This window comes from Spermophilus citellus (assembly GCF_964194105.1).
Source record: "Spermophilus citellus genome assembly, chromosome: 5".
Taxonomy (NCBI): Eukaryota; Metazoa; Chordata; class Mammalia; order Rodentia; family Sciuridae; genus Spermophilus; species Spermophilus citellus.
In genome coordinates, this window is record NC_138186.1 from 166,796,934 (window position 1) to 166,815,723 (window position 18,790).

Sequence of the window (18,790 nt, forward strand, 5' to 3'; positions counted from 1 at the left end):
GGAGTTGTGTACTGATTTAGTTGAGGTTGGGCTAAAGTTCAGAGACCTTGAGGAAAGAGCAAAGCTCTTATTTGGTCAATAAGCATTTTGTTCTCATTGGTCAGTAAGGGTGTGCAGTTTAGCTAATCATATATGAGTCCAAAAAAAAAAAAAAAAGAAAAGAAAAAAGAGAGAGAGAGAGAACTTGCAGAGTCTGTCTGGTTTCATCATAGGTAAATAAGGGTCAGCTGAAAGTCTTATCTAAGCCATCTGGAAAAATATGTTCTTTAAACTAAATCCTTTCCTGGAACACAGAAGAGTGGGTGGATTTCTTAACTTTTGCTATTTTCCAGGCACATAGTAGGGTTCAGTTAAAATTTAACCTTGTCAATATCACATAAATATTACTACATATACTGATTTCTTTTCTTCTCTTTTCCTCCCTCTCCCATTCTTATTCCCTCCCTCCCTTTCTCCCTTTCCTCTTTCTCTCTCTCCCTTTTTCTTGCCTCCCTACCTCCCTCCTTCCCCCTTCCTTCTTTCCTTCCTTCCTTCCTTCCTTCCTTCCTTCCTTCCTTCCTTCCTTCCTTCCTTCCTTCCTTCCTTCCCTCCTTCCCTTTACAACTTGAGGGATTTCCCAAAGCAATTTTAGCTATGTTCAATAGCCCAGAACTTCAGAATCTACTGTTTAAGATGGCTTCATTACAGTTATTACATCCACATGTGTAAGTTTGAAAATTCAGTTCATATTATTTCAAATCTCTAAAAAAAATGGCATCTTATATCCATGTAAGGTACGCAATCTTGCCATCTCCTCAAGGAAGTCTGTGTTGACTCAGATCTCACTAATTAAGAGGCCTGTTTGTTGCTGTTTCTTTCTTCATGTTCACCGCAGTTGAACATTATGCACTTAATATTTGTCCTTCATCATGAAGTGCAAGCTCAGCAGGGATAGGGAACCTATCAATGTCGCTCACTACTAGGTTTCAGCACTTGGCCTATAGTAGATGATGAATATAATACTTGGTGTATTTACTCAAGGTTTTTCCCTCATTTTTTTCACTCTAGGATAAAGTGAGGAAATCATAAAAATCGTTGTTGCTTCCAAAACAGTTTATTTCACCCTGTGTCTTCTATTATGCATCGTTTTAACTCGTCATTATAATTTAGGTTTGTGAAAGCTAGAAGGAGTGTCTTCTATCATTTTCTGGATAAAAAGTCTATTTAAATTGAATACTATAAGATTAATTAATAATATCTAACACTCTTCAAATGTTTATTATCTGTTAAATGCTTTATATAAATTATCTTTTTCATGTTCAAAATAATCTCATGAATAAACCACAGATATTGCAATGGCTTAGATAATTTATATACAAATACGGATTAAGGTAGTCAAAATATCTAACCCCTGTTATAATCACGAACAGACCTGGGAAATAGAAAAACACATATATTCTACTGTCAAGTGGTATTTTATTTCCTGTGGTTAATTTGCATATTACTTCTGAAATACATAAATTGTGAAAATATAGTGTGAAAGGAAATTGGAAAGTAATTCTTGCCTATGATGTCCCACCCCAAATTTACTGCTATAACAGTTTTTAATGGTTTTTCCTCTGGTTGTAAGTTTGGATATTTTGTGGGTAAAAAATAAGAAGACATCATTTACATTAGATGGAATTTACACAGTATAAATTCAACACTATTAAGTCATAGAAAGTGATGATGAAAAGCATGTTAGTTAAAAATATTAAGTATAAATTATGGACTAATAACAAAATTCTAAATAATGTTCATTTCTCTTAGCAAGGTACCCAGAGGACAGAAGAGATGGACAGAGATGCTATGCAAAATTGGTGTTGGTTCCTTTGACTGGGTCCTGTGGTCCAGGGTTCTAATCGTCACTTACTTCCTACAATCATAGAAAATTGAGTGGATAAAATGAAAGATGGAGCTGTTTTACAGATTTTTTCCACCTCCAAATACCTCGGACTCCACGATCTCCTTGAACCTGTTGACTCATGGTTGCTGGAGCAGGGATCCGAGGGTAGCTTCTTTCTGCCAAGGGAATTGGCATGTCACTATCCTCTTCCCTTCTTTTTTTTTTTTTTACATTTTTTTTATTGGTTGTTCACAACATTACAAAGCTCTTGACATATCATATTTCATACATTAGATTGAAGTGGGTTATGAACCCCCAATTTTACCCCAAATGCAGATTGCAGAATCACGTCGGTTACACATCCACAATTTTACATAATGCCCTCTTTGAATGGTTTTAAAAACAGCAGACAACTGAGGACTGTGCAGACATGAAGGTGTGGTATTGAACTTCAGGTTTAAACTGTGTGAAGCGTTATGAACGTTCATTTCACAACTAGATTGTATAAGGACACTGGCTGTGATGATGAGACTCACTGCATTATTTTTTCTCAGTAGTGAACTTCATGAGTCCCCATCCCATTCAACAGGCACATGTTAAAAGAGCATTGTCACTGGTGTTAATGGGGGAATGTGTTCCTTCCTTGTATTGGGGCCTTTTGTATTACACTCTTGATATTAAATTCAATGTGCCTTGGAATGGTCGCTTTCTTTTCCCCAAAGTTCAAGGAATACTATGATTTTGTTGTACTCTTAACATTTTAATTTTGGGGGGCTGTGGAGAGCAGATTCATTTTGGAAAAATGGTTGCTGTGCTCTCAAGGTGAAGGAAAAAGCTATCTCATTTTTAAAAGACCTACTTTGTTCCAGCTGGTATCATAAAAGACAAGGAGACTTGATACTTATTACTTTTTGACACTTTGTCCTAGGGTATTGTAGTAGAAATTAATGTGGGACAGTCTCACAGGGTGCCTGCCAGAAGATTGGGGACATAATATGTTGGAACTATGGGCTGGCCTAAGTGAGACATTTTGCGAACCAAAAAAAGGTATAGTGACCATTTCTAGAAAATTCATATGATCATTTAGATAAATGAGGCATTATTTTTCTTCATGCTTCCATCCAATCCTGGAGATGAATTTTTTTTTCATCAGAACATTCTATAAGTCACCAATTTGAATTTTCGCTTGGTGATAATGGAGTCTGAGATGAGTAGAAGATAAATGTTCCAGCTTGTCCCATCGTTTAAGTGCAGTTTTAACAAGGGTGACTTAAGTTCTTTCTTAATCATTCAAATCAATTGTAGGTATCTTGTATGTTTGTGCTTTAGGGAATTTATGGGGCAGAGGGTGGGTTGAGGTGGTTTATGTGACTTTGCAGCAAGAAATCTGCTTCTAAAAATTGTGTTTTAAATTATCTTATTGTGCCCACATTAAGTCTTTTGTATTTATTTTGTGCTTTTTAAGATTTATGGCCTAACTGTATTTATAGTAGGTCAAAAGGTAGTTCATCAAATGTATCAATTAACATGTACTCAAATTTAGCTGGCATCTTTCTTTGCCACTTAGGTACAGTCACTTTGAGGTCTGTGGGCTATTATTCATGTTATTGTAAAACTTTTCTCTTAAATGAACAAGATAATAGATGCTTGTATGTAAAATTGAAACACTTGGAAAAAGGTAGAAATGAAAAGTGAGTGTCACTCCTGGATGTGACCTCATTCTTCCACTCTGCTTTCCAGGAGTAGTAACCATGGTTGAATTTCTTGGGTATCATCAAGATAATTTGTATGCATACACAATCATTTTATGTGTATTGATTTAAACAGATGTGATTATACCATTACATACAAATGATTTGTAGATCCCCACCACCTTTCTTTTTTCTCTTGGGCATTTTTTAGTACATATAGTTTACTATATTTTAATGGTTACATAGTATTTCCATTTAGTGAATCATAATTTATTTTAATGAAATTTTGTTCTGTAAAATTAGGCTATAAATCCAAAGTTCTTTGGGTACTAAAAATACATTATTAATTTGGAACAAATAATGCTCCATCGGGGCTGGGGATGTGGCTCAAGCGGTGGCGCGCTCTCCTGGCATGCGTGCGGCCCGGGTTCGATCCTCAGCACCACATACAAACAAAGATGTTGTGTCCGCCAAAAACTAAAAAATAAATATTAAAAATTCTCTCTCTCTCTCTCTCTCTCCCCCTCCTCTCTCACTCTCTTTAAAAAAAAATAATAATGCTCCATCGATTATAATCAGTGTGCAATAATTCAAGTAGAATGGGGTTTTGTGTATGTGTGGTATTTTTTTTTCCACTTTAGTATTTTTCTGCTTTAATTTTATGGGAGAAAGATTCCTGAGTCATATTGTCCACTTTAGTCAAAATATTTCATTCATGTGTATAATGCATACATTTTAGCCTGTGTTTCAGCACATTTAAAGAGGTATGTTTTAGTATTTGGCAGTTTTCAGTTTGCATTTAATCACATAGGTAATTGTGTGCTCATTTCTGCAAAATAGCCTGCCGGGCCTCCCTTCACCTTGAAATACAATGTTCATTTCTTCATTCCTTTTTTAAAATCCTTCTCTTCAAATATTTCCCATTGTATTTGTTTTGTGAGTTATTTGGTTTTAGAAATGGGGTGTGTGTGTGTGTATAATTTAAAAATTATTTCAGAAACATTTGAATGAATGAGAAAAAAGAAAAAGAAAGAAACATTTGAATGAGAGGAATGACCCTGACTTTTTATTCATCTTTCAAACACTTTTTATTTATTTATTTGGTACTGGGATTAAACCCAGGCCTTTTTAATTTTTGTTTTGAAACAGGGCCAGGCTAGCCTCATGTGCGATCCTCCTTTTTTTTTAATATTTATTTTTTAGTTGTACTTGAACATAATACCTTTGTTTATTCTTATGTGGTGCTGAGGATCAAACCCAGGGGCTTGCATGTGCTAGGAGGAGGGCTCTACAGCTGAGCTGCAACCCAGCTCAATATGTAGCAATCCTTCTGTCTCATCCTCCCCAGTTGCTGGGGTTATAGACCTGCCCCTCCAGTCCTGACTTTCAACTATTTTGTATGTTTTGTTTCCTAAACATTTTACTTACTTATTTAGTTGTGTTGGGGATCAAACCCAAGGCCTTGCACATGCTAGGCAAGTACTCTATCACTGAGCTGCACCCCACTCCCTGTTTGCTGGGGGCAGGTGCTGAAGCTTGAATGTAGGGCCTCACATGCTAAACATAGGTTCCACCCCTGATTATAACCCCAAGCCTTTTTTTTTTTTTTTTGGTGTGTGTGTGTGTGTGTGTGTGTGTTATGCATCACATAAATTTTACATGAGATAATTAATAAAAATGAGATAAAATTACAGAGTTTTTTTGAAAAGTGTTTTTGTGTTTGAGTTATCACTAATTTTAGAAGTGATAATGTTATCTTAGATCAACTATTTATAAAAAGATGAGTTTTTTAAATGTTTTTTTTTTTTTTTTGCAATAGAATTTTTTTGGGAGCTGATTGGGGGGGATGCCAGGGATTGAAATCAGGGGCACTTGAACACTGAGCCACATTCCCAGCCCTTTTTTGTGTTTATTTAGAGACAGGATCTCATTGAGTTGCTAAGTGCCTTGCTTTTGCTGAGGCTGGTTTTGAACTTGAGATCCTCCTGTCTCAGCCTCCTGAGCCGCTGGGATTATAGGCGTATACCACCATGCCCAGCTTGCAATAGAATTTTCGATGTTTTTATATGGGGTTAAGTCAGGTCATTAATGTGTTTTACAGCTTTCTTTTCCTAATCTTTTTTAAATTCATAGAAAAGAATTTTCAATTTAATTGCTGTATGCCTTGCAAGAGATAAAGTTGTTGCAGCATTGGTAGCCAAGTGGAGAGAATTCCACTGCCTTTGACAGTGGTGTTCATTATATCTTTTTTGTTGTTGTTGTCCGTAATATCTTATTTCCTCATTGTTTGGTTTCTAAGTGCTTGTTCAGTGGAGGGTAAGTCTGAGGATGCTTATGAAAAATGGGATAAATCTGAAGCTACAGTAGCAATGAAGAAGAACACCAGCTAATATAATTGAAATATGAAAGAATAAAACCCTTGTCATGTGCTAACTCGTGAGTTTCACCTCGTACTCATTTGAGTAGTGTTAAAGTGGGTTTTACTGTTCCACAGATTTTTGTAAGGAAACTTATACAGGCTTTTTGTTGGGTTAGAACATAAGCTGTGATAGTGAAAAGAACTTTGCCATACTACTTGAAAGGTTAAGACTTATCTATCAAGTGCTCCCATTTTTAAAGTTCTAAGTCTTGATAGAATCAGATGCACTCAGAAGTAATGTATCAGGAAAGTGCATTACTACTAGAACAAGGAAAAACTAGAATTAAAATATTTTTAACCAATAAAGTCATTTTGAGCTTAATTCAGTGAAAAGAATGTCATACTGTCCCTATCCACATCCCAAAGTTATTATCACAGTTATATACTTAAATTAATACCTTTAAAAGTACCAGTAATTTCTGTCAGTATTGCTGAGGCTGAAGTAAAGCTGTTATCAGGGCTTCTGATTTTACTTCTGCCATTGCTGTGCATGTGCTTATAGGAACTACAGTATATGGCACTAGCATTTGGAAATGGAGCTATTGAAAGTAAGGCACTCCTAATTTGGTAGACATTTTTATGTTTGCATTATTTGTCTTAAGTAATCCCTGATCGTTGTGATTCATAGTTAATCTTTTTCCACATCAGTAAAAGCTAAGCTGCATATTAGTATTAAATTTTAAAACTTATGCCCCAGTTTGGCGACTTAAAAAATATCTATCTATCTATCTATATGATATATATATATATATATATATATGATATATATATATTTTTTTTTTAAAAAAAAAGAGAGAGTGAGAGAGGAGAGAGAATTATTTATTATTTATTTTTTAGTTTTCGGCAGACACAACATCTTTTGTATGTGGTGCTGAGGATCGAACCCGGGCCGCACGCATGGTAGGCAAGCACGCTACCGCTTGAGCCACATCCCCAGCCCCTATATATATATATTTCATATAAAAAGTTAAACGAGACTGGGCGGCTGTGGCACATGCCTGTAATCCCAGCTACCTGGGAGGCTGAGGCAGGAGGATAACAAATTCAGGGTCAGCTTGGGCAATTTATTAGCAAGACCCTGTCTCAAAAAATAAAAAGGGCTGGAGGTGATAGAGTGTCCCTGAGTTCAGTCCCTAGGCTGGGGAAAGAAAAAGTTAAATGAGGCATTGATGAGTGAGTAGAAAAGAGCCCCCACCCTCCATTCCCACTGCTAGGGATCAGGCCCTTGTACATGCTGGGCAAGTGTTCTACCACTGGGCTACCCCAGCTCAGAAGAGTTTTAAGGCTTAAAATAGTAATACTGAAAGTGCTTCACTTAACAGAATAGATATATTCTTGAGAAGTATGAAATATTCATGTGCCAGAGAATCTACTTAGTAGGAGGAATTTTATATGTTTTTCTAGCAAGGATAAATATATTTTGATTCATTTATAGGTATTTTAAAGAAAGTATATTTATGACTGATACTGCATGTACCTTTTCAAGACTTTTGTTTGATAAAGCTCAGTACCTGAGTGTAGTTTATATGGTATATGCAAGATGTGTATTACTTAACTGGACTGTTTCTATTTTAAATGATATTTTGAGTTGAATAGATTATTGATGTAAAAGAAACAACAATAAAAAAAGGCTTTTTGGGTACTCTCTGTATAGGGGTTATTTTTGCTGGTGTATAGGCAAAATACTGACATACAGAAGATGGACATGTTCCAGAAAAGAAGATGGTAATTATAGGGTGGCATTTATTGTGAAGTAGTTATGTTCTGTATGTGTTATATCTACTGCTGTAGTAATGCAAAGAAGGTTATAGAGATTTTTATCTTCATTTTGTGATGGTGGGCTCTTTCCTTTGCAGCCAAACAGGCAAAAAGTTAATGGCGAAGTGTCGAATGCTTATCCAGGAGAACCAGGAGCTTGGAAGGCAACTGTCCCAGGGTCGTATTGCACAGCTTGAAGCAGAGTTGGCTTTACAGAAGAAATATAGTGAGGAACTTAAAAGCAGTCAGGATGGTAAGGGGTTTTTTGAAAAGTTTGCTTAACTTTGCACTGGCTTTAAAACACTGCCAGGCATGATCACATAGGTTAGGTTCTGTGCATGCTGTTCTCTGTCTGGTTATATAAAATTATGAATGAAACATTTTTAGTTAAGTCAAAAAACAGCCATTTAATTTTAGGATTTTTCCCCCCTCTCTAAATGCTTACTCCACAAATTGCATAAGAAAATTTTTTTTTTTGTTTGGTGGTTAAAAGGTGTATCTTTAACCATTTCTCGGTAAGAGTGAATCTTAGAAATGTTTAGCAATTTCCAGTAGTCTGAAAAGAATATAATTTTATCTATCAGGGTCCTAGTGAATAAGAGATGTAATATTTAAATTTGCTAAGACAACCCAAGTTTAATTGTTAGCCACTGTCCTCTTTGGGGCAAGTAGAGGTGCATCCAGTGCTCTTTCTCCTGTTTGTGAAGAGGACTGATAGTGAGGCACATAGCCAAACTGAACAGTTAAACTGAGGGATACCATATCTGATGGTTAATTACAAAGAGAATCAGTGGCCAAGTACTCCCTTTAAAACTACCTTTTAGTTGGGCACAGTGGCGAACACCTGTAATCCCAGTGGCTCCAGAGGCTGGGACAAGAGGATCATACGTTTGAGACCTGTCTGGGCAACTTAGTGAGACCCTGTTTCAGAATTAAAAAAGGACTGGGGTTAACTTGTACTACTTGTAAACATGTTAACTAGGAGATTTTTATATATTAGTGAGGGACTTTGTTTTCCCAAAGTCTTTTAAAAATTTAACGGACGTGTATTTGGGGGTGGGGTATGGGTAAAGGGAATTGAACTCAGGGCACTTGGCCACTGAGCCCCATCCCAGCTTTATTTTGTATTTGTAGACAGGATCTCATTGAGCTGCTAAGCACCTCACCTTTGTTGAGGCTGGCTTTGAACTCGTCATCCTCCCGTCTCAGCCCCCTAGGCCGTTGGGATTACAGGTGCCATGGGGCCCAGCTCGGACATGTGTATCTTAACTAGTCTCCTAGTAGTATTTTATGTGATTTTGTTCTTACATGTGAAGCACTCTTTGGTAACAGCACAGACCTCTTAAGAGAATTAAAGAACCATACTGTCCTGAGGACTGGACCTACTGTGGAGTTAAGACACTGACTAAGAGGGTGAGGAGTAAGGGGATTGGCTGTGGTGAACCCACAGGTAAATGTGGGTCATATTTTTCAGGCTGTAACCAGCTATGTGTAGCAGGATGGCTTGAATCATTTTCAGCTCGGTTCTTTAATATATGACTTGAAGTATCCAATTTGCCCCCATACTCATTTCTGAATGGCTATTTTAAAATTTCAAGTAAAAATTTAAAATGTGTTATGGTATTAGCATCATTGTTTCTTAGCTGGTCTTGGTGGCACACGCCTGTAATCTCAGCCACTCAGGAGGCGAGGCAGGAAAATCGAAGTTTGAATTCAGCCTGGGCAACTTAGCAAGACCTGGTCTCAAATTAAAAAATAAAAAGGGCTGGGGATGTAGCTCAGTGGTTAAGTGCTCCTCAGTACCTCAAAAAAGAAAGAAAGTTGTATTTCTTTACTTACCTAGTATTTATTGACTGCTTGGCTTTATGACTTTATTGAGAAATATTTTAAAATATTTTAAGAGATATTAAAGTAGGTTTGACTCTCCTTTGCACAGAACTAAATGACTTCATCATACAACTTGACGAAGAAGTAGAAGGTATGCAGAGTACCATTCTAGTTCTTCAGCAACAACTGAAGGAGTCGCGCCAGCAGTTGGCTCAGTACCAACAGCAGCAGTCTCAAGCCTCAGCCCCAAGTACCAGCAGGACTACATCTTCTGAACCTGTAGAACAGGCAGAGGCCACAAGTAAAGACTGCAGTCGTCTGGCAAATGGACCAAGCAATGGCAGCTCCTCCCGTCAGAGGACGTCTGGGTCTGGATTTCACAGGGAGGGGAACACAACAGAGGATGACTTTCCTTCTTCTCCAGGGAATGGTAATAAGGCCTCCAACAGCTCAGAGGAGAGAACTGGCAGAGGAGGTAGTAGTTACGTAAACCAAATCAGTGCGGGGTATGAAAGTGTAGACTCTCCTACGGGCAGTGAAAATTCTCTTACACATCATTCAAATGACACAGACTCCAATCATGACCCTCAAGAGGAGAAAGCAGTGAGTGGGAAAGGTAACCGAACTGTGGGTTCCCGCCACGTTCAGAATGGCTTGGACTCAAGTGTAAATGTACAGGGTTCAGTTTTGTAATATTTTTCCAGCAAATTTTTATACAGTGTCATTTAATTTGGGAGAGGATACTGTCCAGAAAATTGATGCATACTTTTTGTCACAACTTGCCTTTTTATGGGTGTGTTTTTGTTTTGTTTGATTCTTTTCTTTTTCCCCTTTCTTTTTTCTTTTTTCCCCTGGCTTCAATACCTCTGCCACTTTGGAAATTGTAACAGTTGATTACTTTGAATGTTGCTAAAAGGACATTTTGTGTAGGGTCAAGTTATTTTTATATGAGTTAATGTGAAGTTGTAAATGGAAATCTTTCCTTAAAAGTATAACACAATGATGTCTGTATAAATCTGTGTCTCTAGAACCCGTGCTGTGCAAGGGCATTCTTCCTCATGCTGTTATATACTTCCGCACCATTCAGACTTGTTAGAGTAGATGTGGGTTTATGACTGCCAAGTTTGCCCAGTACCGTAGATTTTTATCACTAAAAGGTGGACTTGTTGATGGAATCCTATAGTAGTTTCAGTGTTAGATACAACTTTTTCCACCATACATCTGTGCATTTTCTCTTTAGGTGACTGAATGTTGAAGATATTTGTGTGCATAGTTAACTCAATTTTTATGAACTGTTGTATCCTGTTAATGCATATTGCTCTGTGACTCCAGTATATCTTACCTGTACTGACCAAACCTAAATAAAGATTTTTATTGTAACTCTTTATCATTGGTAAAAATCTTTTGTTTTGTTGTTTTGGGTATGTTTAGCTTTTGTTACATTCTCATTGACTTGCTGAATTTCTAATCATTATCCTTTAACATGCCACAAAGCTGAAATTTAGGTCTGCCCATTCATCAGTTTTGATTGTGCACATGATGATTAATCTGTGCTTTTTTTTGCAAAATGAAGTTGGAGTTTAGGACTGTACTTTAATGTTTTTTTCCTGACATAAAAATAATAATTTAAAAATATTTGAAAATACAGAAAAGTCTAAAGAAAATAGTCACCCAGCTATTTTTTTGGTTTTAACTGAAAAGCAGCTTATTTCTGTGGCCTGATTTTAGTTAATTAGTGTATCCTTGTAGTCAGTGATGTTTGTTTTGAAACATAGGCCAGTATTATTGGGTTTCACTAACATATCTGTATATATTATATCACTAAGTCTATGGGGGTATTGGGATGTAGGAGAAAATGCTAAGATTGCTAAAGCTGGTTCCATTTCCCCCCCCTCAACGTAATGATACATTAACTATCAAGGACTAAGACATCATGTCTTTAGAATTCTGTAACATATTTATATACGGTTGATATAAAACATATCATTTCTGCTAAAAGCAAAATCGTTTTTAGACATAACTTGTAACCAGTGAACCTCAGAAGTGGAGTTACAACAATAATTGTAACAGAAGTTCAACTTAATTTGGCAATGATGACTATATTTTGCTTATCTAGCTGACATATCTGTGGTCTTAAGTGGTGTATTAAAAGTAATTACTGGGGGGGCTGTAGTTGTGGCTCATGGTAGAGTGCTCGTCTGGCACGTGCGAGGCCCTGGGTTCATTTCTCAGCATTACATAAAAATAAATAAAATAAAGGTATTGTGTCAAACTACAACTAAAAATAATTATTAACAATAATAATAATGTATTGGGCTGTGGATGTGGCTCAGTGGTACAGTACTTGCATAGCATACACAAGGCTCAATCCCCAGAACTGTAAAAAATGAAAAACCTTTTTTCCTTCATTATTGGGTATTGTGCTTGCTAGGCAAGACGTCTAGTCTACTGTGCTGAATCCCCAGCCCCATCCCTGCTTTTTGATACAGATTGCCCTGGCTGGCTTCCGCCTCAGCCTCCCTAGTTGCTGGGATTGTAGGCATGTACCACTGCCTGGCCTGCAGGTAAAAAAAAAAAAAATTATATATATGTATATATATTTTAGTTATAGTTGAACACAATATCTCAATATCTATTTTTTAATTTTTATGTGGTGCTGAGGATCGAACCTGGTGCCTCACACCTGAGAGGCAAGTGCTCTACCACTGAGCTACAACCCCAGCTTTTGCACTTTTGATTAACCTTTTGTTCAGTCTTCTAAAGTGAATGAAAAATAATATACAATTTGAATTTTTATATGATTAAACATTTTGGTTTTTTTTTTAAATTTTAATATTTATTTATTTATTTTTTAAATTTTTTTTATTGATTATTTAAAGCATTACATAGCTCATGATATATCATCTTTCATACATTTGACTCAAATTGTGTTTTGAACTCCCATTTTCACCCCAAATACAGATTGCAGAATCACATCTGTTACATATTCACATTTTTACATAATGTCATATTAGTGACTGTTGTATTCTGCTACCTTTCCTATCCCCTACTATCCCCCCTCCCCTCCCCTCCCCTCCCATCTTCCCTCTCTACCTCCCCTGCTGTTGTTCAATTCTCTCCCTTTTTTTTCCCTCCCCCTTGCCCCTCATGACCTCTTATAATTTTATGTATCATCGAAGGTCTCCTACCATTTCCGTATGCTTTCCCTTCTCTCTCCGTTTCTCTCCCCCCATTCGTCTTTGTTTACTGTAGTCTTTTCCTCATGCTCTTCCTTCCTGTTCTGTTCTTAGTTGCTCTCTTTATATCAAAGCAGACATTTGGCATTTGTTTTTTAGGGCTTGGCTAGCTTCGCTTAGCATAATCTGCTCTAATGCCATCCATTTCCCTGCAGATTCTATGATTTTGTCATTTCTTAGTGCTGCATAATACTCCATTGTGTATAGATGCCACATTTTTTTTATCCATTCATCCATTGAGGGGCATCTAGGTTGGTTCCACAGTCTAGCTATTGTGAATTGTGCCGCTATAATCATTGATGCAGCCGTATCCCTATAGTGCGCTCTTTTAAGGTCCTCAGGGAATAGTCCGAGAAGTGGGATAGCTGGGTCAAATGGTGGATCCATTCCCAGCTTTCCCAGGAATCTCCATACTGCTTTCCAAATTGGCCTCACCATTTTGCAGCCCCACCAGCAGTGTACAAGTGTACCCATTTCCCCACATCCCCGCCAACACTTATTGTTGTTTGACTTCATAATGGCTGCCAATCTTACTGGAGTGAGATGGTATCTTAGGGTGGTTTTGATTTGCATTTCTCTGATTGCTAGAGATGGTGAGCATTTTTTCATGTACTTGTTGATTGATTGTATGTCCTCCTCTGAGAAGTGTCTGTTCAGGTCCTTGGCCCATTTGTTGATTGGGTTATTTGTTATCTTATTGTTTAATTTTTTGAGTTCTTTGTACATTCTGGATATTAGGGCTCTATCTGAGGTGTGTGGGGTAAAAATTTGTTCCCAGGATGTAGGCTCTCTATTTACCTCTTTTATTGTTTCTCTTGCTGAGAAAAAACTTTTTAGTTTAAGTAAGTCCCATTTGTTTATTCTTGTTATTAACTCTTGGGCTATGGGTGTCCTATTAAGGAATTTGGAGCCCGACCCCACAATATGTAGATCGTAGCCAACTTTTTCTTCTATCAGACGCAGTGTCTCTGATTTGATATCTAGCTCCCTGATCCATTTTGAGTTAATTTTTGTGGATGGCGAGAGAAAGGGATTCAATTTCATTTTGTTGCATATGGATTTCCAATTTTCCCAGCACCATTTGTTGAAGATGCTATCCTTCCTCCATTGCATTGCAAGATAGTTGTAACTTTGTGGATTAGTCTCTGTGTCCTCTATTCTGTACCATTGGTCCACCTGCCTGTTTTGGTACCAGTACCATGCTGTTTTTGTTACTATTGCTTTGTAGTACAGTTTGACCTCTGGTATCGCTATACCTCCAGATTCACACTTCCTGCTTAGAATTGCTTATGCTATTCTGGGTCTTTTGTTTTTCCATATGAATTTCATGATTGCTTTGTCTATTTCTACAAGAAATGCCGTTGGGATTTTGAATGGCATCGCATTAAACCTATAGAGAACTTTGGGTAATATCGCCATTTTGATGATGTTAGTTCTGCCTATCCATGAACAGGGTACATTTTTCCATCTTCTGAGATCTTCTTCTATCTCTCTCTTTAGGGTTCTGTAGTTTTCATTGTATAAATCTTTCACCTCTTTTGTTAGGTTGATTCCCAAGTATCTTATTTTCTTTGAGGATATTGTGAATGGAGTGGTTTCCTTATTTCCATTTCAGAGGTTTTGTTGCTGATATACAGGAATGCCTTTGATTTATGTGTGTTGATTTTATAACCTGCCACTTTGCTGAATTCATTTATTAACTCTAGCAGCTTCTTTGTAGACTCTTTTGGGTCTGTTAAGTACATTATCATGTCATCCGCAAATAGCGATAATTTAATTTATTCTTTTCCTATTTTTATGCCTTTAATTTCTTTTGTCTGTCTAATTGCTCTGGCTAGTACTTCGAGAACTAAATTGAATAGAAGTGGTGATAGAGGGCATCCCTGTCTTGTTCGATTTTAGAGGGAATGCCTTCAGTTTTTCTCCGTTTAGGATGATGCTAGCCTGAGGTTTAGCTTATATAGCTTTTACAATGTTGAGGTAAGTTCCTGTTATCCCTAGTTTTTCTAGTGTTTTGAACATAAAGGGATGCTGTACTTTGTCAAATGCTTTTTCTGCATCCATCGAGATGATCATATGGTTCTTGTCTTTAAGTCTATTGATGTGGTGAATAGCATTTATTGATTTCCGTATATTGAACCAGCCTTGCATCCCAGGAATGAATCCTACTTGATCATGGTGCACAAGTTTTCTGATATGTTTTTGTATTCGATTCGCCAGAATTTTATTGAGAATTTTTGCATCCAAGTTCATTAGAGATATTGGTCTGTAGTTTTCTTTCTTTGAAGTATCTTTGTCTGGTTTTGGGATCAAAGTGATGTTGGCCTCATAGAATGAATTTGGAAGAGCTCCTTCTTTTTCTATTTCTTGAAATAGCTTGAAAAGTATTGGTATTAATTCTTCTTTGAAGGTTTTGTAGAACTCCCCTGTATACCCATCCGGTCCAGGGCTTTTCTTGGTTGGTAGTCTTTTGATGGCTTCTTCTATTTCTTCCTTTGTTATTGGTCTGTTTAAATTGTGTGTGTCTTCCTGTCTCAATCTGGGCAAATCATATGCTTTAAGAAATTTATCGATATCTTCACTATCTTCTATTTTATTGGAATATAGGGTTTCAAAATACTTTCTAATTATCTTCTGTATTTCTGTAGTGTCTGTTGTGATATTGCCTTTTTCATCCCGTATGTTAGTAATTTGAGTTCTCTCTCTTCTTCTTTTCGTTAGCATGGCTAAGGGCTTCTCTATCTTATTTATTTTTTCAAAGAACCAACTTTTAGTTTTATCAATTTTTTCAATGGTTTCTTTTGTTTCAATTTCGTTGATTTCTGCTCTAATTTTAATTATTTCTTGTCTTCTACTACATTTGCTGTTGTTTTGCTCTTCCTTTTCTAGGTTTTTGAGGTGTTGTGTGAGTTCATTTATTTGTTGGTTTTTTTCTTTTTTTGAGGTAAGAACTCCAAGAAATGAATTTCCCTCTTAAAACTGCTTTCATTGTGTCCCATAGATTCCGGTATGTTGTGTCTGTATTATCATTTGACTCTAAGAATTTTTTCATCTCCTCCTTTATGTCTTCTATAACCCATTGATCGTTCAATAACATATTGTTCATTTTCCATGTGATGTAGGATTTTTCCTTCCTTCTTTTATCATTGATTTCCAATTTCATTCCATTATGATCAGATATGGTGCATGGTATTATCTCCACGCCTTTATATTTACTAAGAGTTGCCTTATGGCATAATATATGGTCTATCTTTGAGTAGGATCCATATGCTGCTGAGAAGAACGTGTATCCCCTTGATGATGGTTGATATATTCTATATATGTCGGTTAAGTCTAGGTTATTGATTGTGTTGTTGAGTTCTAGTTTCTTTATTCAGATTTGTCTAGAGGATCTGTCTAATGGTGAGAGCGGTGTGTTGAAGTCACCCATAATTATTGTGTTGTGGTCTATTTGACTCTTGAACTTGAGGAGAGTTTGTTTTATGAACGTTGCAGCTCCATTGTTTGGTGCATACAAATTGATGATTGTTATGTCTTGTTGGTGGATGGTTCCTTTTAACAGTATATAGTGTCCTTCTTTATCCTTCTTGATTAACTTAGGTTTGAAGTTGATTTTATTCGATATGAGTATGGCCACTCCTGCTTGCTTCCGAGGGCCATGTGAGTGGTATGATTTTTCCCAACCTTTTACCTTCAGCCTGTGTATGTCTTTTCCTATCATATGAGTCTCCTGAAGGCAGCATATTGATGGATTTGTTTTTTTGATCCAGGTTACTAGCCTATGTCTCTTGATTGGTGAGTTTAGGCCATTAACATTTAAGGTTACAATTGAGATATGATTTGTACTTCCAGTCATGCTTCTTTATTTATTTATTTTAGTTTGGCTAGTTTTACTTTTTGGTTACTTTCCTCCCCCTTTACTGAGATACCTCCTGCTGTTAGTTTTGGGCACTATTTTTCAATTCCTCTTCTTGTAGTGTTTTGCTCAAAATGCTTTGCAGAGCTGGTTTTCTTGCTGCGAATTCTTTTAGCTTTTGTTTATCGTGAAAGATTTTAATTTCATTGTCAAATTTGAAGCTCAATTTTGCTGGATACAGTATTCTTGGTTGGAATCCATTATTTTTCAGCGTTTGAAATACATTGTTCCAGGATCTTCTCGCTTTCAAAGTCTGTGATGAGAAATCGGCCGTTAACCTAATTGGTTTACCCCTGAATGTAACCTGCCTCCTTTCTCTTGTAGCTTTTAATATTCTCTCCTTGTTCTGTACGTTGGCTATCTTCATAATTATATGTCTTGGATTTGGTCTATTACAGTTTTGGATGTTTGGGGTCCTGTAGGCTTCCAGGATTTGGCAATCCATTCCATCTTTCATCTCTGGGAAGTTTTCTAGAATTATTTCATTTAATATTCTGTCCATTCCTTTGGTTTGAATCTCTGTGCCTTCTTCTATCCCTATGACTCTCAAATTTTGTTTTTTTTTTAAATTTTAATATTTATTTATTTATTTTTTAGTTTTTGGCAGACACAACATCCTTGTTGGTATGTGGTACTGAGGATCGAACCCGGGCCGCACACATGCCAGGCGAGCGTGCTACCACTTGAGCCACATCCCCAGCCCCCTGATTAAACATTTTGATACATGCTAAATTAATATTCCCTGAGCAGGGTGTGGTGGTACACGCCCATTATCCCAGCAACTGAGGAGGGTAAGACAGGATGATCACAAGCTCAAGGCAACTTAGTGAGAACCTGTCTCAAGATTAAACAAAAAAAAAAAATTTTTTTTTAAAGGGCTAGACAGGCAACATAGTAAAGTACCACTGTGTTCGATTCCCAGTACTAGGGGCAGGGGGGATATCTATGGAATGGAACTCACCTGTCCTGTTATCACTGGTGTGCAATAGGAAATTAGTTTTTCAAGGAGTAGTGCAATTGTATGACTAAACTTGTGTAGACTTCTTAATGTGACATTACCAGTTTTCATGTTTCTGTTGAATCTGCCTTGATGAATAACATAAAGGACTTAGGGTTGTACACAGTCAATACTCCTTATTTTTGGAACTGGATGATGTTTGCTGGTATGACTGCTGGTAAGAAAACAGGTGATATCACAATATTCAGGTTGAAAAAGCGGCTTCTGGAATTAGTGGACTTGAATCTTGTCATTACCACTTACTTATTACATGAGTGGGGAAAAACTATGTAAACTCTCTGGTTCACTTTTTTCTCCCATAGAATACCATTAAGTGAGTTAATACATGCCTAAATGCTTTTTGACAATGTTGTCTTAGCTTGGGCTGCTTTAACAAAAACACTATAGACTGGGTGGCTTCAACAAACACTTTTATTTTTCACAGTTCTGGAGGCTAGGAAATCTGAGATCAGTTTGGTTTGACATGCTGGTTGATTTGGTTCCCAGTGAGGGCCCTCTTCCCGGCTTGCAGAGGGCCACCTTCTTGCTAGATCCTTCAGGATGATGCCCTATTTCTCATATCCTATCCATAGGGCTCCATTCTTCTTAATTACTCACCTAACGCTTTCACATTGGGATGCAACACATGAATGGGGGGGCACCAACATTTGGTCCACAGCAAGTGCCAAGTACATAGTGACTGCTCAGTAAATGTCAGCCACTACTGTATCACAGTGAAGTTCCAGTCCTTTAAGTCCATCTCCCTTTGTTAAACTACTCCCAATAGAAATTTTTATTTGCAGGGTTGGGGTTGTAGCTCAGTGGTAGAGCGCTCACCTAGCATATGTGGGTCCCTGGGTTTGATCTTAAGTATCACATAAATAAAAAAAGGTATTGTGTCCAATAAAAATTTAAAAGTATTTTAAAAAATTTATTTGAGCAGTTGATTTTAAAAAGAAGAGATAATAATAGCTTTACTTAAAGAATCCTTTAATTTTTCAGCAGGTTAGTGTTAGAGCTGTCCCTTTAGAGTGTTGCCATTAGAGCTCCCTCAGTAATATCCCCCTCAAAGCTGGTAGCTG

The 18,790-nt window shown here is 37.0% G+C and overlaps 1 protein-coding gene across 1 annotated transcript; it reads left to right on the plus strand.

Annotated features, from left to right (window-relative positions):
• The first annotated feature begins 7,500 nt into the window (after positions 1-7,500).
• Positions 7,501-10,938, plus strand: LOC308650206 (pre-mRNA-splicing regulator WTAP-like). Its single transcript, XM_081296210.1, has 3 exons — positions 7,501-7,699; positions 7,831-7,985; positions 9,669-10,938. The coding sequence occupies exons 1-3, from the start codon at positions 7,674-7,676 to the stop codon at positions 10,250-10,252; spliced, it is 765 nt and encodes a 254-aa protein (XP_081152336.1). The 5' UTR covers positions 7,501-7,673; the 3' UTR covers positions 10,253-10,938.
• The last annotated feature ends 7,852 nt before the right edge of the window (positions 10,939-18,790 follow it).